Here is a 24,838-nt window from a genome sequence, read left to right on the forward strand (position 1 = left end):
TTACAAACACTAATAAAGTGTTACCACAGATTTTGCTCTGGGTAAATTGAATTATTTATAAGAAGAAAAAAAAAAAGTTTGGCAATAGGCAGATTCAAAATCAGGCCAATCGCATTAAAGATAATGCACCTTACCATCTAAGCCACTGAAAGCAATGTTCAATGGACATTTTCTTGTAATGTTGACAAACCCAATCACACTTTGGCGGGTCGAGTTAGTGTAAAGAGGCTATGTCAACAAGCCACGCTATTTGCACCTACTGTAAATAGACATTTCAGATTAAAAATCAGACTTGTGAAATCTTTACAGAGTAGTCAGAGTAGTCTGTTCAAGCTTGTGATTAGTCAAGTAATCATGACTGATTAGGTCCTGGTCTTTCACAATCTTAAAGTCATTCATTCTGATTTCAAATTTAACAGATTAAATCTGTTTGGTTAATAATTCAGTGACTCACTCATAATACTCAAAAGACTCTCAGTGCTTGCCATGGTTACCAGTCACTGAATGAATCAGAAAACAAACATTTTGTTGAATGGAATCAAAAGAACCAATACACCAGTTTCTAGCTGCTGAAGCTCTTCCGATATGTGTAGAAATTTGATATTTAAGGTAGTAAATATAATTTATAATAAATGTGTGCTGACACTCAATCCCTAATGCCCCAGAATTATTGTCTCACATCCACTTCATATAGGATTCATAGCCCTAAACATAGCATAATCGTGTCTCTCTGTAAAACTGCACCATCACTATAATGTTAGATGCACTAATGCAAAATTGCAGGTATTGTTCTTACTAAACTTATAGTATTTTGATTTAAACCAGCCATTATGTACCTCAGCAGCAGATCATTGAATGCTTTCCAAATGCACTGAAGGACGCAAACTCTAAATTTGTTATGGCACATTGGACCAACTCAGCGCCTTCCTCCTTCCTCCCCCTAACTTGTACTTTTAATAAACATTCCTCACAGTAACATTCACCTTCAAAATGTTGTTTGCGCTTCATCCTTCACCACACTTCTACAAAGACTTATTCCCTCACAACCTGTGCAGGCAGCATGAGCCAGTGTATGCTGATGGGGAAACTTTAACTGCTGACTGAGAGTTCATAAGCATTAATGCAGGACGTTACCACTGTGATCAATTGCTGTGGACTGACACATTAATATGCTTGAGAGCTCGCAGGCTTTTCAACTGAACTACTAAAATGACTATGAGTGTATTTTGATGTGCAGAATCAGATATGCAATGTTTGATTTTAAATCCCTTCATCATTTACTCACCTTCTGTTTTCCAAATCTGACTAAATTTAGTTACTTTAACTTCTGTGGAACATTAAGGTGTTTTTCAGAATCTTTGGTTGCTGTTTACATAAGTGTCTTGGTAAGATAATAAGTTGATAAGTTTTCTAATTAAATCAAGTGACAGTGACAGGAACAGAAAAATTTTATGTAACTAGGAAAAGAAGATGCAGGTGCCTGTAAAGAAATTATTATTATTATTATTGTGCAAAATTATACTACATTGCTACTTGTACATTTCACAGTGCTTTCAAACACAAATGTTTGGTGAGTTCAGTTTTATTTGAAGCAGAAGAATCTGAATCTGACAACAATTATCTGTTATGTATTATGGAAGTGTAGTAATTAAATGTCTGCTGAGTTACCTTCACCTACACCAGTGATCCTCAAATCTGGCTCGCGAGATCCAGTTTCCTGCAGAGTTTGGCTCCGACTCTAATTAAACACACCTGCCTGTGATTTTCTAATGATCCTGAAGACACTGATTAGCAAACTCATGCGTGTTTGATTAGGGTTAGAGCTAAACTTCGCAGGAAAGTGGATCTCGCGAGCCAGATTTGAGGATCACTGACTTACACTAAACCCTATCTTAAACCTGACTGATAGCATTAACAAAAGCAAATTTGAGATTATTAGATTATTAGATTCATCATATAACTAGTCTAATGTCAAACAGCAGCGGCCAGTAAGTTAAGCTTTACATAGAAAATGCAGTTGGTGTTACACTTAATATTAAGTGGACAGTTCCTGATGAGTTACCATGTACGTACACTGGTATTACAGTTAGAAACCAACCTCAATTCAAAATACAACTCAAAATACAACTCCTCCTACATATCCCTAAACCTTCCAATCTCCACCCCCTAGATCCCATTTCCATCCCAGAACCTACCCATCTCCACCCCCAGATTGTACTTCACCCCTAAACCTACCCATCTCCACCCCCTGGATCCTACTTCACCCCTAAACCAACTCATCGCCAACCCCTGGATCCTGCTTCAACCATAAACCTACCCATCTACAAACCCTGGATACTACTTCACCCCTAAACCTACCCATCTCCACCCCCTGGATCCAACTTCAACCCTAAATCTATCCATCTCCACCCCATGGATCCTACTTCAACCCTAAACCTACCCATCTCCACCCCCTGGATCCTACTTCACCCCTAAATCTACCCATCTGCACCCCCTAGGTCCTATTTCACCCCTAAACCTACCCATCTCCACCCCCTGGATACTATTTCACCCCTCAACCTAACCATATCCACCCCCTGGATCCTACTTCAACCCTAAACCTACCCATCTCCACCCCTGGATCAAATGGTTCCAATTAGGCTTATACATATTGTTGTTAAAAAATTATTGTTATTTTTGTTAATTATTGTAAATATGTCCTGTTACACATTTGTACTTACCAAACCATCCTAAAAGTTTTTACATGTGTGTAGTTAAAGAAGTATTAGAGCTGAAGATACTATGTGCCAGTGTGTACTTACACTGTGGTTACATATACATATGCATTTAGTTACTATGTAAGTACACAGGTATTTGGGGCACTTAATATAAAGTGGGACCAATAAGTATGTATTAATCAATAATCTGACCTTGTAATTATGAGTATAAAGAAAAATAATTAAACTTGGTGTTACTGTTTCTAGTGCTAATTTCAGCTCGAAATTGCATGCCTGTAGAGTACACGTACAGGTAATTATTTTCATCAAGTGTGTATTGGAATTGTCAGTGTCTCCTTTACTTCCTCAACAATAAAACACATCCAGTGCTGACCTCTAAAGACACCAAGGCTGTGTCTCCCGCCCTTGTTAGCAGTTAGCATGATGAAAACTACCACTCCACATTAGCCTCTCCCCCATGAGCTCTACCGGTAGATTCATTAACACATTAACACAGAGTCTGATTAAAATGGATCTGCTCTCATGGGCTAGCATCTATTAGAGCAGACAACCTCTGTCACATCTCTTCAGGATCTCATCTGGCTCTCATGACTCCTGACAGCTCTGGGAATAAGAAAAGTGGCCTCCAGTAATGAAGAAACACTTTAACTCAGCAAGTCTGTGCAGTAGACATACATTTATGCAAAGGAGCTGCGCTGACAGGACTTTTTTTAGTTTTCAGAAAGCAGGGACTACAAGTCTAAACCCCAGTCGCAGCTTCGCTTCATTACACTCTGGCAAAACAAATTCTTGTTTGGAACAGTCGGCCACTGTTTGAGTTGTTTGACTTGATGTCAGTTGTAGATTTATTGAGTGTTCAAGTTATACTAAAAGTTCAGGATGCCACTGGGGGGTGTAAAGTACATTTTTTGACAAGATAGGGCTTTAAAAACAAATAAAAATAAATCAATGATGGCCACATTGTGGTGACACATGAAAATTAAGATGTTTATCTACAATGTTCTAGTCATAAAAGCATATTGCACAAAACAAACTACTTCTTTCCTGATGAGAACTTGAACAAAATTAGAGTACTGGTCACATAATCTGGTTGAAAATGCTGTGAAAATGTAGATATCCCCACAATAACAGACCTGCGTGCAAATAATGAATCATTCATTTATGAAGGTCATGCAAGTTTACACCAACAATGGAGCACGATGAGTACCATGAACCTAACAGATACACTGTAAAACCGAACAGTGAAATTAATCAAATGAAATTAGTTAATTGCACTCAAATATTAATGAAAGTTAATTGGACTTAATTTAAATAAGTTCTGTAAACTCAAAATTGTTGTAGTAAGGTGAACTTAAAATTATTGCGTTTTCAAGTTCCCAGCATGCTTTGCATCAGAAAACAACGAAAATAAATGTAGAAATTAAGTGTTATTTTGTGTGTTTTTACACAAGATTAACATAGAGGGACTTAAGTTGGTACTTAAACGTTGTGTTATGTCAGAACTCACAAAGGTTTCTATTATGTTGTTTTTGTAGTGTTACCGTTGTGGTCAAGAGTAGAGCCTGTGGTTAGGTTTAGGATGGACAACAATAGACTATATTTGAGGGTATTTCCCACATTATATGAGTTGAAAAATACAGAAAATTTTGAGTGAAGTACTCTCTAATTATAAGTTGAGAAATATCAATATTTATAAGATAACTGAGATAATTTAAGGCAACTGGAAATGTAATGTAATTTTTAAACTTAAGAGTTCTGTGAACTTATTAGGGTTTACAGTGTATGGTAACAGACACTTAAAAATATATATTTTATTGAACTAAAAAATATTAAGTTAATTTGACTTAAAATGTTCAATGTAATCTGTTTCAACAATTTTTTTGAGTTAAGTGTACTTGTCAGGTTTTACAGTGTATATATATTTTCAGATTTCAGTGTTAAGTTGATAAGCGATAAGCGATTATTGTTACAACTGTAAACACAACAGAGTCTGGCATAACAACAGCTTTATTTCCAGATTAATGATATGTGTGTCCCCTGGAAAATCTTCTAGAGTTCAACCAATCAGATGATTACTTCAAAACTCCCAAAGTATTATCCACTTTCTTTGCCTTTTGCACATTCAGATATTTAGGCATTGGTCCATGGGCATGACGTCTGCATTCTTGCAATCTTAGAGTATTGAAAATAAAGTATTGGAAATATGTGACATTATACAGTATGATTTAAAACAACAACAACAAAAAAATTATGTTATAGTTTTTAATATTGTTATAGCTGACACATTACATTTTCCCTACACTCTAAGATTTAGGTCAAAATGTTCAGTGTAGCGGGAATGCAAAATTACAATTTGGATATTTTTTATAGTTTAAAGATATATTTATATTTATAGTTTTTTTTTTTTTTTTTTATAGTTGTAACAGGTCACCAAAAGTTAAAACAAGAACAATGCAGTTTACTCAAGCCCAGATTCGTTGGCTGGCCTTTTATCATGGCCTAAGTTTCCTGAATAGTTTTAAAAGGGCTTTGGACTAGAACATTTAAGACCAGAAAACCACCATTGTCTAGTTTAAGCTATTTGTTTCATCAGAGTAGACTCCCTTGTGATAGCATCCACACAAATAAGCAAAGCTTACTTTATGATGTTAATCTCTTTCTATTATAGAGGAGTCATACTGTGGCAACGAGTTAATGAACACCAATGTAGTTCCACATGAACATTAAAAACTTAATTAATAGTAGGAGGTAAAACTCTCCCACAAACTCACATGCTAGACAATCTTATTTACTTCCCGGTGAGGTCCTGATTAACAGCATTTTAAAGAAAGAGATTTCCAAATTAGATTTCCTGAGTAACTCCAGAAGACTAAACACATTTTAAGTTTGTGGCCAGTCATTTTGAATATAGACATTATGTTGCTCATTTTGATTATTTTTCTTGTTTTTCTGTCAGACTTTTTTCATTGTTGAAGATGTGTGAATGCTGTAAGTATGTTTCTAGTTTGGGGATATATAGTTAATTTCTGATGTATGTGTCAGCTTCGGAAATCTATAGAGAACTGTGAAAAGTAGGATAAGGCTTTGCCACCTTTGTATAGGGACCTATGAAATGAGGTTAAGAAGCATCTTATTCAAATCTATTTATTTATTCATCCATTTCAAGGTATTACGTGGTTTTACATTTAGATGCATTCATGCATTAGAAAGAACCCAGAACATGGAAAGGTGACTTGGTGAAAAGAGAAGAGTGGAAAACTTCACTGAGACCAAACAGGGAAAGAAAAGAACTGAACAAATCTTTGAGCAGAAATCTTTATAATTTGAGGCCATCAGTATGCAGGTTGAGAGACGGCGGATGACTCCATCACACACTCCACTGCCCCTTACAGCTCCACAATCAGCACTGTCATGCGGGTTAGTGTTTGTGAGGGCCTGTCAACCTGCCTCGATACACATCACTGTCTTTCATCTGCATATAAAGGACAAGGGCAGCACTTCCTGATAATGGGAATAGCATACATTTGACTTCTGCCACCCACTGCAGCAGTACGGTATAGAAATGTTAATGGCTTCAACTCTTGGAAAGATCCTGGGGTCTAGGTCTACGTACTGCACAATATTTTTATTTAAAGATCACCCCTAGATTGTTCATGTCATATAAAGTATCAAGGTTTGCAAGCCAGCTTGTTGAAAGATGCTATACCCTCTGGCTCTAAAACGTTTTATTCTCCATTGATGAAAATCTACAAGTATCTATTTTTAAAGGCAAATATTACATCATAGATCTTTTGGAAGTGGCCGATTGGTTTATGTTGTATAATGAAACTATACAGTGACGCATGATGTTTGTCAGTGCTGATTCAGGTGTATCATACTAATTAATGCTCTACATCATTTGCTTAAAATGCACAGGAGGAGAAATTTTCCATTACAGCGTCAGCAGATCCCCAGCCCACTGCTTTCCAGTTAGTTCAATCAAATTATTTTTGCAGATGCTCCAAGAGTTCAAACACGCTGTCACTGACCAGTGTTCCATAACCAGAGCCAAATGTCAGCACTCCTCACCAAACAATGGCTCTGTAATTAATCACATGTCAAAGGCGAGTCATTTATCAGTAGCAGCACATCACAACAATGCAAATGTTTCGCCAAATCCTTGGAAAGTTCAGTGGATGTCTAATTTCTTTTCATTCCCATGGTTGCTTTGACCTTCTGATACATGGTGTTCATTATAGTGGAGGGACATTTATTCTGTAAGTCATTTGAACTATTCCTGGTGGGATATCACTTAAAAACCATGGGATTTTTATTTTTATCTCATGTTATACTGTGCTATTTGTAGGTATATTAAGGGTAACAAAACCAAAATGGTTTCAACATTTTACATGTAAATTTATCCAACTTGATATCCAAATCAGATAGACCCTAGATCATTTGAAAAATCAATTAGTAAATCAACAAATAACAGCTGAATCTGACCTTTTTTCTCATTCAGAAAACGTCCATGTCTGGTGTTCTATGGCTTACAAATTTGGTAATTTACGTCAAACCAAGTGAATGAGAATTAATATTTACTATATACTGTATTCACTATAAATTTCTACCGATATATCATCTTCCTATTTAGATATGTCATCAAGGCAAAATTAGCAATTATGCTTAGGTAACATTAGCACAGTGGCTTTCTCTAGATCTGAAAACGGCATGGGCTGAAGTTTGGTTCAGAATACATGTCCTGCACATGTAAACGAATATGTTAAATAAATTACAACGTTTTAGAATCTAAAATCAGATTGGTTTATTCAGATTGATTAAAGGGGTTCAATTATGACCTTTTTGGAAGTCTTGATTTAGTTTTTGGGGTGTATACTACAAAAGGTTTTCATGCTTTATCTATCCAAAAAAAAAACTTTTAACATATTTTACATTGTTGCAGCACCTCACTTCCTCACGTCTCAAACGTTCTGTTTAGCTAATGCTTTGATGAAACCCCTCTTTCTGAAATATGAAAACTGCTCTGAGGCTGGCATGCTAACAAGAGGACTAAAACATTAGCGTGTCTCTTGAGATCAGGAAAGTAAGTGTAGGTTTAACCACACAATTTTACTAGATGGCCTCCGTTACACTCATCCCCTAAACCTAACTCTCACACGAGTCATTGCACCAATGTAACCTCTTCACTTGCTTCAAGTGTTATTCAAACCAAATTTTCTGGCAGGTGAGGTGAGTGCACTAACAAGGCCACAAAAGACATGCCAGGCTATAGTGCACCTCTTGAGATCAGGGAAGTGAGGTCTACCCACACAGTTCTTACTCGCTGGCCATGGCACCAATGTAACTCTTCCCGTTCTACCCACCTCACTTGCTCTGAGCAGGATTCAAACCAGTGTTTCCAGCATGGGAGCCATGAGTGCCAACAAAAATGCTAAATGTACCCTCAAGCGATTTAAGTTTGAACTGGTCATGGTTCAGAACTGACCCATATGCGCAAAAGAACAATAACAATTATAGAGGCAAGGTCAGTTTATGCATTCATGAGCCGCAGAACCAAGCAAATTCATAAGCAGATGATAAGGAAGATGGGGAGAAAGAGTTAAGGTATTTAAATATGTATGAAACTTCAAGTTTTGCCTGTATAGAGCTGAGTCCTAACTCTTTCCTCTGTCTACTTTAGTAGCCATCTTCCATTTTTAACAAAAATCCAAAGAGCTACTAGTGTCAAATTTTGGTATGCACAGAATTATGGTAAGTTTGGATCTGACATAGAGGTCCCATGAATTTCGATAAAACTGTTCAACCTGAGGTTACATTGTGAAAAATTCCGTCTGTATGTGATACAGTACCACATATGGGAGTTTCGTACAGAACAGAACTCATTCTCAGAATTGTGATGACTGATACTGTTGTAATCATACCCATATTTTAGCATCTCCAGTGGCAGGTATCTGCAATTATTGACCAAAGTAATATTACAGCAACAAAACACTCGATTTTGACTAAACCAGCAATCAACAGAGTCGTGATGTTTTGTTTGGAAGGTTGTTTGGCAGAGTGTGCTCATGAAGGGTTGACATATCCGGTTATTATATGCAACACTTTTAACCTTTTTTTGGTTTGTTGTTTAAGATTAGCTCCAGATTATAGAGTTTATATAATAGGCAGGTCACAAACTTTTGATATATGGCTTATTACCAAGATAACTTGTTTGGATTCAAGTTTATTATGGGCTTGTTCTTATTATTTATTTATTTGTTTATTTGGTTGTTTGTTTCTTTATTTGTTTGAAATTTCACTGATACTCTTTAAGGAGGTGTTTTTTTTAACCTGTGTCATGTTGTTTCTGTGAAACAGAAGCTTAATGCAGCTATTTTCCTCACAGTTACAGTTCATAGACATCTGTGAATCTCCAAAAAGGATTAGTGTCATTGCTTTTTACTGGCACTTACCATAGAATGTCTAGATATTATTGTCTCTGCCATGTGTTTGAATTCAGTGTAACACAAGGGACACTGTCCTCCTGGTTCGCAATACATTTTATTCCTCTTTCAGAAAGCTAGAAAAAATGAAGAAAAAATGAATAAATAAAAACCTTGCATTTTTCCATACACATGTATTGAACATCTCAGGTGTATTCAATAAAAAACAGAATTGTTGATGTTTTCATGCCCCTAAAAACATATATATATATATATTTTCTTTTTATTTATTTTTATTCTTTTTTTTTTTTTTTTTTTTTTTTTGGTTTTGCTGTTATTTATTTTGTAGGCTACAGTGGTTGGGAAAAGAAGCAAAACATTAAGACCATTATGTACACTAGCTCCCAATATACTTTGAAATGGATAAAAAAATGGCATTTACATTAATCAGTATCAGAAGTCCACTTCTAAACAGAACATTACAAAAGTTTTTTTTATGAATAAATAAATACTATAGACATTGTTGCTCTGACCAGGCAACCTGCAGTCTTCATCCAATCTGGACTAAACTAGATTAGGGTTAATATATATATATATATATATATATATATATATATATATATATATATATATATACATATATATATATATATATATATAAAACATGCCTGGCATAATTTACCATATATATTTGATGCATAATGTGCCAACACTATCAGAAAAGTTCAATACTGAAGTTCACCATTGTGTGTGTGTATACTTTTATATATATATATATATATATATATATATATATATATATATATATATATATATATATATATATATATATATATATATATATATATATATACTGTATACACACACACACACACACACACATAATATACCCAGTACATAAGTAATAGAACACTAAACAGTCTCAAACAAGCACAAATAAAATAAAAACGATGAAAAAAATCTGAAGCCAAATCATATTTATAAATGTATGAACATTCATATGAAAGTATTAGTAAACTACTTTGAATTTCCCAGAATGGCCATAAGTAGCCATTAGAAACATGAACCCAGAAGATATGTTGTATAGAATTTGTGAAATATGTCGGAGAAGAGAGAAAGAGACTCAAAAAATCTCTTATGAATATGTTATACATTACTAATGGAAAGGGGCAGAGAGCAAGATAAGAGAAAAACAAAGAGATGTAGCTGGAAGCATTTTATCAAAATAAGCGATAAATGACCATTTAATGAGCAAGAGTGTCTCTACTTAGATCTCAAGATAACTTTCTGAGAATGGTTAATTCGCAAGCTTCTGTCACGCTCACTGATCCAGTACTAAAATGGGCTGGTGCTTTATTTCAACAACACAGTTTCCTAAAACAACTATTCATTACTGACAATCTACTGTTTCCCAGATCACAGTGCGCTACAAGAAGTCTAAATAAGTCATGTGAGTTTTAAGAAACCCCCAGTGGTTAGCTTTCATATATATATATATATATATATATATATATATATATATATATATATATATATATATATATATATATATATATATATATATATAAAGAAAACCATATTATTACTCACTCTCATTATTACCCAAATGTTCTTTCTTCTGTGAAAACACAATATGAGATATTTTGAAGAATATCTAAGCTGCTGTTTTTATGACTATTGCTTGTCAAGACACAACTGAACTATTGTCCATGTCTTCTGTATTCATATAATAGCTTTGTGTGATTGTTGTTAAGCACAAATCACGAAGGTTTATATCATTATGCCATGTGTTTTCAAGCTTCTATTAGAAGATGTGGGCCGCTATACCTTATACCCAAGGGAAATTATCTGCTTGTTTGTTAATTACTAACAGTTATTGGTATTACTATTAGACACACAACAGTTATTTAATGATTTAATGATGAATGATTTAATGATAATCCTGGCTGTTTAACAAACATGCCAGTCTCATTAAGTTTAAAATATGTGGGTGGAAACAACCGTCAAATACAGATTGATGGCATAGCCTCCTGCTAAAGGAGGTCCATTTAAAGCTGGTTTTAGGCCAAATTCAGCAAGACTTGGCCATTTTTTAAAGAAAATGTAAATAGCAAGTGATGAATCATGAAAAGCAACAATCCTGTGATGTCAGTTCACTCTATTTGATGGTCAGAATACCAAAGGGAATGGTAATGAGTGAGAAGAAATTGATATCTGTATCAGAAATCCTGCCATCATCCAGGGATTTTCCCTGCCTAGAAGGTCCCTAGAAGCACTCTGAAAGAAAGCTTAGGGGATGTTTGGATCATAAATCAGTTGTCAAACTGACAACAGTTACTGGCTATGAAGCGCTTCATTTGTAAAATCCGTCAAACAAATTTAGTCTGTTTTGAAAGATATCACTTTAATGATTAAAAATGATCTGGGAAGAAGCATACATATTAATGTGCATGTATATATGTACAACTTAATTACGTATTAATAACATAAAAATTCAAGCTCTTTTTCTTATTTTATCCTACTGTGGGTCTTTGCACTTTTTGCACTTCAGGATATAAAAAGAGCAACAGTGGCATCTACTGGTTCATGAGTGTCATTTTCAAATATGAATATGAAGTATTATGAAGTAAATCACTATAATGAGGTAATACTTTAGAATACTGTTGCGGAACTACAAAGGAATAATTGAGTAACACTTCAATACAGTATGTCAATGCTTTAATAACTAGTTAGGATTAGGGTTAGGGTTAATGAGACATAGGGTTAGGGTTAGAATTGGTTTTACCATTGCGTAACTGGTTTGGGGGAAAAATCATGCCAAATGACCTCAGTCTTTTTTTTATTTTTTATTTTTTTTTTACTTTAGAGCATATTTCAAATAATTAACAAATGTTTCTGAGTGATTAGATAATACTTAAATCATTGCTAGCGGGTTACCATCATCTTTACTTTAGAATTCAAAATGGTGCATTATTCACATTAAATTTGAATCTGTACTTAGTAGTTCTTAGTAGTCCTTTGAGAACTAGTGAAAAAACAGTAGTTATTGACTAGTTAATCTACTTGCTGATACTTATTACTTACTAATTTGCTAATCAGAGATGTTTAATAGTCTTGTTAATAAGAGATGAAATAGACCCTCACCCTAACCCTTTTTTTTTTATTATTATTATTTTTTTTTTACTTATTTCACAAGTAAGCTTTTTGTAAGTGTTTTTTTGTAAGGTTGTGATTTATTTTCCTGGATTTGGTAACACTTGAGTCATTCCTAGGGAGTCATCATGCTTTTAACTCTAGAATAGTTTTCCAAATATCTAGTAAATTTATTAAAAGGGATGTAGTAAAAACTGAGTCATCATTTTACCATTACAAATACAAATAAAACCTCAAATGCTTATAATGACTTCAGTCATTTCTTAGCAGTTATCATACTTTTCACTTTAGAATACCGATCCAAATAATTAGTAACTGCTTCTAGATGACAAGAGTCATTACTACTGGGTTACAATGATCTTCACTTTAGAATTAATTATACATTAAGCATTATTAATATTAGTTATCTGCGGTGGATAATCCACGGGTCCGAAAGAAAAAGTCCTGTCATATGTTTATTCCATCCATGAATTCTGCCAGCTGATTTCTTTCAAGTCATTCATTTCAAGCCACAAGAAAGTTTCTAGCCAAGTACAAAGTCCTCAAAGAGTTAAAGTTAATGAGATAATTAAGTGACTAATTATATGACGATTGTACATTAGAGAATTACTGAGAATTGCAGAGCATTCAGTGGTGTTTTACTGGTTAAAATGATGTCACCCTCATAGAGATCAGTGTTTGCTTTAGAGAAGCCACCTCATGGAACTCAGTTTCTATACATTCTTACTCCACACAAACCATTAACCTCACAAATCTCAGCTTAACAAATGTTCTCACAGTTCTGCTTCTGGGGGAGGATGATAAGACCTGCCAGGGGTTACACAAAATAACTTTATTTGCGTCATTTCTCCATTCTTCACCCATACTTGACTCTTTGTTCCGTTCACTTATTCATTTTCATGTTTGCATGTTTATATTTCTCAATCTTTTTGATTGTCTAGCTGTTTCCCTCTCAGTGATTTCACCTCAAGATGAATTGAAAACGCCCGCTCATGCCTGCACTAGTGAGCACATATAGTTGCAGTCCATGGGTCTGGGATATACGTACTGTATGACTTTGCCTTTTTTTTTACTAAGATTATACTGTCAAACTTAACCCACTAATGTTTTCCCATGAGTGTAGGTTTTCATGGGCAGCAAGGGATTCATTAATGCTATATGTGAATGTTAAAAAAGTGAAAGTGAAAACACTGGATTCAGACATTCAGACATTTTGGACAGAGCCAAGAGCATCAAAAAGGAGCTTCAACATAAAAACAAACCAGACAGAAAGGACACCAAGCAGACTCAACAGCACGGAGCAAAATAACCCAGGATTACGTTTAGACAGGTGTGTGAGCTCTCTTACTTCACATGTTGCATGTCATACAGAATAAAAGATAGATTAAAGACATCTTAGAGTGAAAAATGTATTTAGAAGCATTCTATGCATGGGATGAAAGTGCATTTCATCACAGATGTCTCCAAAATACCTGAATAGGTCAAAGTGTTCGAGTCCACTACTGCGAATATCTCCTCAGTATTGTCATCAGTTTTCAGTCCTGTGTTAATATTTAGTTGATGATTGCTAATATATATATGAGTAAGCCTCTGTAATATGAGCACAAGCATAATCCCCCATTTATCCTGAATCTTTCTAGGTGCTTCTCACTCTGAGAGATCAGTTACACGATTGATGATTAATGTGCTTTGCCTCTATGAAGCAAAAAAGCAAGAAAATATATCATGATATCATTCCCCGTTACGTAAACACCACTTTATACAGTCATATTGATACATGCTCCAGCTCTGTGGGAATTTCACGAAGACCTGAAATGAACCACTGAATGTCTAAATATTGTATCACGGCTCTTCAGCCACTCCTCATCATTATGTCCTACATTGCCCCAGCATGCCAATACAGCACCCCTGTCCGTCTGAAATATGTGCAGCACTTTAGGGAACACTATTCACTGTTAACTAGCTGCTTGGTAGAAGGCATTTTACTAGAATACTGGCTGTTTATTAGTAGTTATAAAGCATATATTAATGCATGACCATATTCTAGATCCCTTACCCCTATCCAGTTCCTGAACATAACAGCTAACTTACTTACTGTCATTAAACAGAAAACTTGGTTCAGTTTGTAAGGGAAAACTGTTAGTTAATAGTGAATATGTGTCCCCTAATCTAAACTGTTACCATTCCAGTGTACATGCAGACTTAAAACATCTGCTACAGTTATAGTGAAAACATGTAAACTCAAAAGCCAAGACAAATTTATGGAAGAGTTCCAAGAGTTCTTGGACCCTTTTGAGTTTCTCAACTTATTACACAAGAGGGATCCCAATACATTTCCCGGGAACTTTACTTTTGCCTTTCGCAACGTAAAAACCACATTATTATAAAGGAAGGAACATTCCAGATATAAGGAAATGAAAGAAGGTGTGTTCAATGTTCAATGTTTGAAAGAATCTCTTGATAAGGAAACCATAGGTACTTTCGAAATCTTGAAACCCCCATTAAGCCAAAGAGAGCCTGACATAATTTAGTGCTTGAGGATAGAAAAGAGGGAGGAACTAATCCTACCATAGGATTAGTTCCTGCCATTAGGGCAAGCACCTACATGCTGTCAGCATGGAGAAAATTCCCCTTTTCATAGTCAGAGACTGAGAGCACTTTCTTCTTCACTTTCACATCTCTTTCCTCTTCAAAACAGCGCACATCTAACAGCTTCCAGCTCTATGCTAAGAGTGAAGATGTTTGTCCTAATGCCATTTTTAATTCTTCTCTTGACATTGGACTATAGCAAAGGTAAGTAATGTTACTAACAGTTTTGCATTTTTACTTTGTAAAGTCTTGAATGCCTTGGATTTTCTCTACATTTAACCCTCAAAATGATGTTTTGGAGTTGAGAAAGGATTTCGATTTTGTATCCCATTGCTTGTCATTTGCACAGCAAAAAAAGAAACATCCGTTCACTGATTACATTTTTTTACAGCACATTTCTTAACATGGGTTCATAACATGCAACAATTGTTCATAGTTCATTATATGAAAATCTGAATTGAAACCTTTTCTGATCTGTAAAGCTAATTTGGATTGAATGAAATTATCTTTTTAATACAGTATGCATAGAAATGAATCAACATGTGCTAATATTGCTTTTTGGTGCATGCAGGTGAAGTAAAGATGCTTCCTTTAGTCCACCAGACATTGAATTGCAACGAGAGGACTGTCTTACAATGCAGTGTCAGCTCATCAATGCCACTGAATAATGTTAAAGTGTTCTGGAAGAAACAAGAGGAGAGAGATTTCGAATGTGATCCAGAATCCAAAAACAACCCTCCAGGATTCGAGTGCAACTACACAGAGGAAACACTGACTTTAACCATCTCAAATCTCACACCAGCAAACATGGGCACGTACTTTTGCTGTATAAGGACAGACTCCGGACATGCAAAAGAAAAAATCGACGTGTCTATAGGTCAGTACATCCACCCATTTAGCAGTCCAAAACTGTAGGCATGAAGCATGTTGCAATTAATAAATTCATTAATAAATGAATAAACTTTGTTGTATGTGTGTTGACTACTTACGTAGCATAGTTAATTGCTTTGTATTATATAAAAAATACCTCTAACTCTAGCTTGCTCTGTTCTTTTTCTATTCAATCTATTTTCTTTTTATTTATTGTATTATTTAAAAGCCCTTGCTACGTGTTTTGTTTAAGCTAGCTGAGACTTGTTTTAGCACTATCATTGCTTTTTTTGTTGTTGTTTTTGATTGCTTCCATTGTCCTCCTTTGTATAAAGGGATAAAAAGTGTCTGCTATGTGACTAAATGTAAACCTTAAATATACTGTGTTATTTAGAAGTTTCATAGTGTATGCACAACTATCAAGTTGAAACAAAATAATACATGTGATAATATGCAATCAAGTGTCCAAGAAAAACACAATATTATTTTTGTGTTGCATGACGAAAGCAATGGATTCCACTATCATCATCATCAAAATAAATGCTCACCAATCACTTATTTTACTTATTTTTTAACAATGCTAACTTTTCTTTTCTAACATTTTCAGCATTTTCTGAGATTTTTTTTCTATAATAATCTTTCAATAATTGTTTATTACAAAATTTGGTTACACCATCCTGACCCCACAAATATAGTCACATTATCGTGCAAATATCTAAAATCATGCATTCAAGTCATTGTTTGTGTGAATTGCATATTTCATATATGTATATATCTGGACACAGATCTTGAGCGTCACCTCATTCACTCTTACACCATTGTGTTTGTGACTCTATTTACGCAGGACAATGCCCTGGAGAATTCTCCAATCAGATGGCTGTACCTGGACAAGTGCAGTGTAGCTTCAATGGTGTGTACCCAAAGGCCATGATAAACTGGTATCATTATGACAAGAACCTGACTTCCAACTCTACAACCACCAGCCTGGAGAACTCTGATGGAACGTTCAACATCACAAGTGTCCTCAACACCCAGGACAAACATAAGAGATATAACTGCTCACTGTGGTCACTCAAACACGGACGATACAGTGATCAAGAGATTGAAGTGGAAGATCAAGCTAAGTCCAGTCCTGTTAGCGGGATCAGCACAGAACTTTGTTTATCATGGGCTCTTATCTTTCTCAGCCTGATGTTTTCATCGAGAGCCTGTTTGTCATTATAATCTTTAAATAACAACTAGGGCTGGGCAAGTTAATGTGTTATTATTGCTTTAAAGTGATTAATGCCGATAATAGTTATTTTATTATTATGAAAATCTGCTGCTCACTGCCACTGAATACACATAAAGACAAATCATGGGTCACAGCAACAGCCTTCACAAACAGAAAATGATGCAACGAGCTCATAATCACGACTTCATAAATAGGAAATAGGAAGTTTCCGATAACACATGAAGACAGCAGAGAAGCGCTTGCTCAGCACAGTGGAGGCTGAACTTTCTGAAAACTGTGTTACGAAAGAAATGTTTGGCGAATGACAGTAACAGACTATCTAGTGATGCAAACTACTGAACCTGTGATGAAATTCACCGTTTTGAATTGAAAATATTCGATAGGCCCTTTTCATAGCAGTACTTTTAAATGAAAAAAGTGCACAATCTACTACTTTTGAATGCATTGTTAGTTTTGTGAATAACAATGCAATCAATTGCAGACAATCATGCAATTAATCATGATTTTTTAAAATCCAAAATATCATTGCCCAGCACAAATATTAACCCCACTTTCACGAGACCTGACAACAAAACCAAATATCTGGAGTTTCATAAATAGAATTTGCCAGACAAACTGATCATCTATTCAATATAGTGGTAGACCTTTTTGCCGGACGTGTGGTAGGTCTGGATGTAATGAAAGAGTAGTGAATCCCTGAAGACATGGACACATGATATGGCAGTCAAGTGATATTTGACCCTCATCTTCAAGTCATGGCTTGATTTATTGGGTTCATATGAAAACCCAAACTATCTCAAACAGCACTTTGAAAATATATATATCCCCATTCTTTACACTAAATAATGTATGACTTCCAATGAACTGAAAGACTACACTGAATATACAGTAAAAATGGTGAAAAAGCCTGGCCATTTTAGTGTCATTTAGATACAGTTATAGTTTTTATAAAATAATTTGAATATGTTTCTATTTTTATATTTTGCATTTTCGTAAAAATTTTTGTTCAAGTCTATTTGTTTAAAGTCATTTTGTTTTTTGTCATTTTATTGTTTCTAATGTCTAGATGGTTGTATATATGGTATGGTAGCATATATATATATATATATATATATATATTAGGGGTGTAACGATACGCGTATTCGTATTGAACCGTTCGGTACGACGCTTTCGGTTCGGTACGCGGTACGCATTATGTATACCGAACGGTTCGTTGGAGTAATTAATTATATTAAAAAAAAAAAAAAAAAAAAAAGAGAAATATAATGATATGCGTTCAACAAGGTAGCCCAATAACCCAAACGACGTAACAGGCAACGCCCCTGACATTCCCGAAGAAGAAAAAAACACCAACTTATGTTTATGTTATGTTATGACTCAGTCAGGCGCTCGCTCACTCAGTACGCGCTGAAGGCTCGTTGCAAAATGGCCAATGTGTTTAACAGACTAGAAAAAAGAAGATCCTCCAGTAACCAACAGGTCTGGTGTTTGGGTGCACTTTGGATTCCCTTTAAGCTATAATGGTGATGGCAAGAGAGTGGTGGATAAAAAAACAACGGTATGTCGCATCTGCAACATGACAGGGTACACCAGCGGGAATACAAAAAAAAAAAAAAAAAAACACCAGCGGGAATACTTGAAACATGTCAACTCATTTACGCTGACATCACCTTATTGTGTCAGTATCTGGGAAAAGACGAAAAAAATGAGAAACAAGCACGCAACAAACTATCCCTGCAGCATTTAGACACCGGTATTATAGCTTACAGGGAATCCAAAGTCCACCCACACCAGACCTGTTGGTTATTTTAGGATCTTATATTTCTGGTCTGTTAAATGCATTAGACATTTTGCAACGAGCCTTCAGCGCGTGCTCAGTGAGCGAGCGCCTTAGGGGCCGTTCACATATCGCGCCTAAAAACGCGTGGAAAACGCTAAGCGCGTCTTTCTCCTCCTTTCCAAAGCGCTCGGGCAGAAGCGCTCATGAGGCGTCTGTCTTTGCTAAGCAACAATGACGTGCTCTCTCCATGAGACGCGGAAATTTCAGCGAAGGATAAATGGATTTGCAGCTCTAAAAATCGCTTGCAGTAGCTCTGCTACTAAATTTATTTCAAAATTGCAATCCATATACAACTATGATCAGCTGTTCCTTCATCTTGGCTGAGTTTTCAACGTTGTTACGGGAAAGGATGAAGCTGATTGGTTAGTTCTTGTCACATGACCCGCGGTGCGCTTGCGGCATTCTGAAAAGTTGAGATGTTTTTACATTTTGCTGTATCTAAAACGTATCGAACCGAACCGAACCGTGACATCAGTGTATCGTATCGAACCGAACCGTGAATTTTGTGAACCGTTACACCCCTAATATATATATATATATATATATATATGGTTGTATAAATTTTTTAAAGTTTCAGGTATTTTAATACATCGATAAATGAAAATGAGAAATGTTTCCCATCTTTTGTTACTTTTAAGAAAAAAATTTATATTTCAATCATCAGTTCTTAGTTATGCTGTATATGCTGCTTAGATAGATTTTTTTTTTTTTTTTTTTTTTTTTTTGACTGAGTGACTGAGTTGACTGTGTGCAGTAAAGATTTGTCCCATAAAAATTGCTGCTGCTAATACAATTATTATGTTTATCCTTTTGTTCCAATCAAAACGAATTATTATTATTATTATTATTATTATTATTATTATTATTATTATTATTATTATTATTATTTTACCTGATAGATAGACAAGTATATAAATAAAAACACTGTTTATGCATGTGCACTAGCTAAATCTGTTTATTCTAGTCTTTTTGTGATTTTCAATGGTCCATTTATACAAATATATATAAAATATTCCCTCCTCAAAACTTTCATGCCTTTCTCATTGTAGTCACTAGATGTCATACTCACACTATCACTCACTCTACTGGTTTTACTCGAGGATTCAGATTTTACATGGACAACAAAGTCATGGACCAAGACAGTACCTAACTCATTATTAATCTTCTGCATTTTGATGTCAAAAACAAAAACATGAGAAAGGTGTTCACCTCCCTAAACTGATAAAAGTATTTATTTCTGTATATTTTAATCAGTCTGAAAGGTGAAATAAAACCTAATGTGCTGGATATTGCACATGCTTGCATATAACATGATTGAACTCTTTTGCTTAGCAACAAATCTGGGCCAAATCTGGCTAATGTTTGCCACTTCTGCTTTGGTTCTGGATTTAACACTCTTGTGCTAAACACTTACCAGAGACAGAAACCAGCTTAATTCAGAATTGTCTGTTCTTGTCATTTTACACAATTTCAACAACCTTTGAAATGAATTCCCTGCTGGGAAAAAAAAAAAAATTATTAAAAGTGTTTGTAACCATAACAGAATTTGTAGTGGCTTCATTGGTTATAATGGGTATTGTACTGGTTTTTAAGGAAACTGTAATGGTCTCTGGTCTCTACTGGTAAATGTGTTACCTTATACTGGTGGCTTGTTAAAACCACTAAACTATATTAATATTAAGGAACTTACATTAAGACATTGCAAGTTGTTGCATCAATGAAAATAATTCCTCTCTGAGCAACACATTGGTATTGCTTTCATGAAATACTTTTTTTTTTTTTTTTCAGTTGAGTGAATGATTAAATGACTGTATGTCTGTAGAGAAGGCTTTTTAAAGCTGCTGCTACCACAGACATCTCTTTTCTACACAATTGAATGAGACCATATTGATCCAAAAACCCCATTATCCATTAACTGTAATGATCTTTCTATTGCTACAGTGCATGTTAATATGTAATGTAGCTCGATAAAGCAGACAGAAGCAGCACTCACAGGTTTCTATGCGATCCATCTTCACTGTAGCATTAAGGATAGATTTCATTTCATCAGAGCCGGAGCTTATGTTACGGAGAGTAGATTAATATCAAGAAGAAGATGGTCAGAGTAACTGCAAGTACACATTTTACCTTGAAATATCAGTCTCAAAATCAGTCGGATCCTACACGGACTTCTAATGAGACAAACAGCTTCCGTTTATTTCCCATGCTTCATCTTTGACAGGTTTGTGTTTAGATTTATGAAGCGGGTGAGAAATGTTACGCGTGCAACAAAAGCATGTGTATCGTTATCCACTGAAATTATGACTTTCGCTCACTTGACTGTAGGGGACACTAAACTACGCAGTTGCTTCAAACAAATACAATTAAATAAAAAGTGCCAGTGAAACAAGACAAAATGCAAGAATTGTATCTTTGACATTTTGACAGAATCGTTTGCTCTCAAGGTTATAAAGAATGAAGAACAGTTAGATATTTCGTATTAATAAAAGATACGTAAATTGTGAAAACTGGCATTTCAAATTGACTATTGTCTGTTTTGTCAGTAGGTTAGAGGTTTAGCTGCTCAGCAGTGAGTTTCATCGATTGTTCTCAAAGCCCAGTATGATACAGTCACACGCACCTGAGCTTCTGCCACCAAAACTCACTGTTGCCATGGTGAACTCAGGTTAACAATGCTTCCTGCTCGCAAGGAAACATTTCTGAATGCCTGCTACACAACGACAGCTGATTAGCTGCAGTTATTATATTCCAAATGCTGTCTAATCAGCCAAACCTGCAGTAAACTGTCTGCTGTAAAATATTACTGAAGAAGAACAACCATCACGGTCTGATGACTATTTGTGAGTATCTAACAATTGCAATTTATTTTGTACGCGTTTGAAAATGTACTGATGGACGCATGAGTCAAGTTTCATCACCATCAGATAGTTGGCATTACATAAAAATGCACATAAATGCCTTGGCAGCTAAAAGCAAAGAGAATTTGCACTTAGTCTGCTGGAGGGCTCTGTTTCAAAAAGTACAGCCCTTATTATATACTGCCTTTTTTTCTTTTTCTTTTTCTTTTCTGACCCTGGTCCACACAACAGTGTTTGATTAAATGGTCTGAGCTGCATCTATAATGTCTCAAGCAAAGCTCCGTGCAAGCAGATCTGACTCATCTCGGTGTTACTATAGAAAATGTTGCCATTACATTTTCAGTTCTCATGCCCTAAATCTAAAAACTATGAACAAAACCCTGTAAAGTAGAAAAAAAGAAGAAGAAGAAGAAGAAGAAGAGGAATGACATCCCCCACACAATACTTATTTCAGCTTCACTTGCAGTGAAATATTGGCTGCCGAGAGCAGGGAGATCATCAAAATTCAAGATTCAAAACCTCTAATGATTAATGTTGCACTGTTTAGTATCTTTATATTGTTAAACGTTATGAGTTCCTGTTAATTGTAATAACTTAAATGTTTTATTATAATGATATTTACGTTTACTTTTGTACAAGTCTGGTACTATTTTGAGTCGAATCCAAAGTAAAATCAGCTCTACCGATGCATCATTATTGTTCAGTCATTTTTTAAATGTTTCTAAAGCAGTCCTTTATATTAGAAATATTATCCAAATTAAAACAGCCATTTTCTACAGTAACATATTTTAACATTTTATTAGTTTCTGTGATGTCAAAGCTGAAGTTTCAGCATCATCACTCCAGTCTAGTTTCACATAATCCATCAAAAATCATTCTGATATGATGATTTGCTACTCAATATATATATATATATATATATATATATATATATATATATATATATATATATATGTGTGTGTGTGTGTGTGTGTGTGTGTGTGTGTGTGTGTGTGTGTCTGGGTGATATGTAGAACACTGTAGAGTTTAAGGGGTTAAATTGTCTGTATTCATGTTGAAATCGATCATGTGTAAATAGAAAGGCTATTATACTCTGTTTACTCAATTGCATAAGGTGGTAAAAGTCAACACCACTGGCAATGCGAAAGCCCATTAAGGATGGTGGTGAACTATCTTTGACTGTCTGTCCTCACAATCCCGTCATTAAATGCACTGTCTGCATCTATAATTATCCTGTGAGATAACACCTGTTTGTTCCACACGTCCATCCACTCTCTCAGTGCGAGCCCCGATGAAAAGCGTCGTGAGATGTTCAGTGGATGAGCTCTGCGTGATTCACAGCACGTTTGGTGCCAACAATGCAAGATGCCCTGATTGAACACTCATGAGAATAAAAGTGTTAGGGCTCGGGAAATAAAATAAAAGCCCATGTATGGGTCCTGTCTAGTCAATGGAGACTACAAAAATGGATGTGTGCTCCGTGTGTAATGCACTTGTCTTGGTATATATTTTAATTTGATACTATTCACAAGCAAAAAAAAATAAAAAATATTGCATAACAAGCACTCAGTACAGGGAGCAGTGTTCGTTTTGAATGCATTACACATTTTTATAAGGATTTCTACCTTATCAAAGCTCTTACCTTTCATGAAGAGCATGCATCAAGCTTGGACTACTGGGATATAATGCTCTTTTTAAATGCTTGGATCTGCATTCATTTCAACTGTCAGCTTACACTCAAGAGTGATTTTCACTGTTCTTCTAAATTGCAAATGTATTCACTCATGACCCTGTACAATTACACTCGCCTACTGAAGTGGCCTGTATTCTTGCTGTATGTATTTGAAAAGTCATTTGTATTCATAGCAGAATCTGTACCGAAGCTCTTCTCAGCAGCACATCTCATGAGACTCGGTGGATTTCCTGACTGAGTGTTTGGCTTATGATGCTTTCGGAGCAGTGCATACACATTTAAATGCAAGTGGCATCGATGGAGCCATACATACCTGAAAAATAAAGGAATTATTATTTGTAGTAATACAATTTCTAATTTAAAAGGAGATGATCAGTGTAATGGAATAAAAAAAAAAAAAAAAAAAACATAAGAGCATCTTCCAATTTCAGTAAAAGCAAAAATGTGGTATAGAATTTGATATAAGTCCCAATTAAATACGAATGGGGAAATGCAAATGTGCCTACATTATGATGAAAAATTTGCATTTAAAAATAAATATGCATCAAATATATGAAATAATGCTATAGGTTTAAAAAGCTCAGTTTAAAATGTCGTAGTAAGTAACATAAAAGACAATATATAACCTGACGTAAATTCGAGTAATAGCTAATATAAATATTCGCAGAATTATTTTTCCATCCAAGCGACTACAGCAGCAAAAATAACAAATTGTTCCTGGGCAATAATTTAGCAAACTCATACCCTGAAAATCAGTCAAAAAATTGTGCTATTAAAAATGCCTGTCTCTGCAGACCTTTCTGATCCAGGTTGGTCCCCTTTCCTTCCATTTATAGAAGTGTCTAGCATCCCTACAATACTGCAATACAACAATTACCCATGCAAGGGATTGTGGGGGCTGAGGTAACCCTTTGTGATGGATATCACTTGATCATTCTGTTCAGGGACACGGGCACTCACATACAAATGATTTGAAATCTTTGCGCTTTTTAAATCTGCCTGGTTTATTTGCACATTTATGGCCATTCATATCCATGTCCTCCAGCATGTTTTAGGAATGAGCCATAGAGAATGTTGTGCTTCAGTGAAAGCAATACGTTATGATTATACAGTTACAATTAAAATTCAAGACAGTTTGGAGTCTTACATTCTGAATGCTGAATCTTGAATGTTATAAACTGACACAATTTATAATTTTATAGTCAGAACAAATAAACGTTATTTCTGTCATGACAACTCTCTGAAGGACTGGCATGGTAATGTATAAGACAACATCAAAATATTCAGTCTTTGGCAGAATAGATCTGGTACTCTGCTGCTGGGGAAAGTAAGTACAGAGAATTGCTACTGCCAATACATACATTACATGCTGATTTGAGCATGTAAAGCCGTGTTCAGACTGCATGATTTTAGCCCAGTTTCTGGCTTTCCAACAGGATTTGTGAAATCGCCGACAAATGCCCGA

General features: G+C 35.2%; 1 protein-coding gene across 1 annotated transcript; it reads left to right on the top strand.

The window, feature by feature from the left end:
* The first annotated feature begins 14,844 nt into the window (after nt 1-14,844).
* On the top strand, nt 14,845-18,150 carry LOC113047495 (tyrosine-protein phosphatase non-receptor type substrate 1-like). The gene is made up of 3 exons (XM_026208884.1): nt 14,845-15,082; nt 15,450-15,755; nt 16,593-18,150. Exons 1-3 carry the CDS (start codon nt 15,013-15,015, stop codon nt 16,970-16,972), a joined length of 756 nt encoding a protein of 251 aa, XP_026064669.1. The 5' UTR covers nt 14,845-15,012; the 3' UTR covers nt 16,973-18,150.
* The last annotated feature ends 6,688 nt before the right edge of the window (nt 18,151-24,838 follow it).

This window comes from Carassius auratus, chromosome 28 (assembly GCF_003368295.1).
Source record: "Carassius auratus strain Wakin chromosome 28, ASM336829v1, whole genome shotgun sequence".
Taxonomy (NCBI): domain Eukaryota; kingdom Metazoa; phylum Chordata; class Actinopteri; order Cypriniformes; family Cyprinidae; genus Carassius; species Carassius auratus.

Coding starts and splice junctions, on each gene's coding strand:
- LOC113047495 (XM_026208884.1), top strand. CDS start 15,013: ATGCTAAGAGTGAAGATGTTTGTCCTAATGCCATTTTTAATTCTTCTC. Junction 15,083..15,449: donor GACATTGGACTATAGCAAAG/GTAAGTAATGTT, acceptor TGGTGCATGCAG/GTGAAGTAAAGATGCTTCCT. Junction 15,756..16,592: donor AAAAATCGACGTGTCTATAG/GTCAGTACATCC, acceptor CTATTTACGCAG/GACAATGCCCTGGAGAATTC.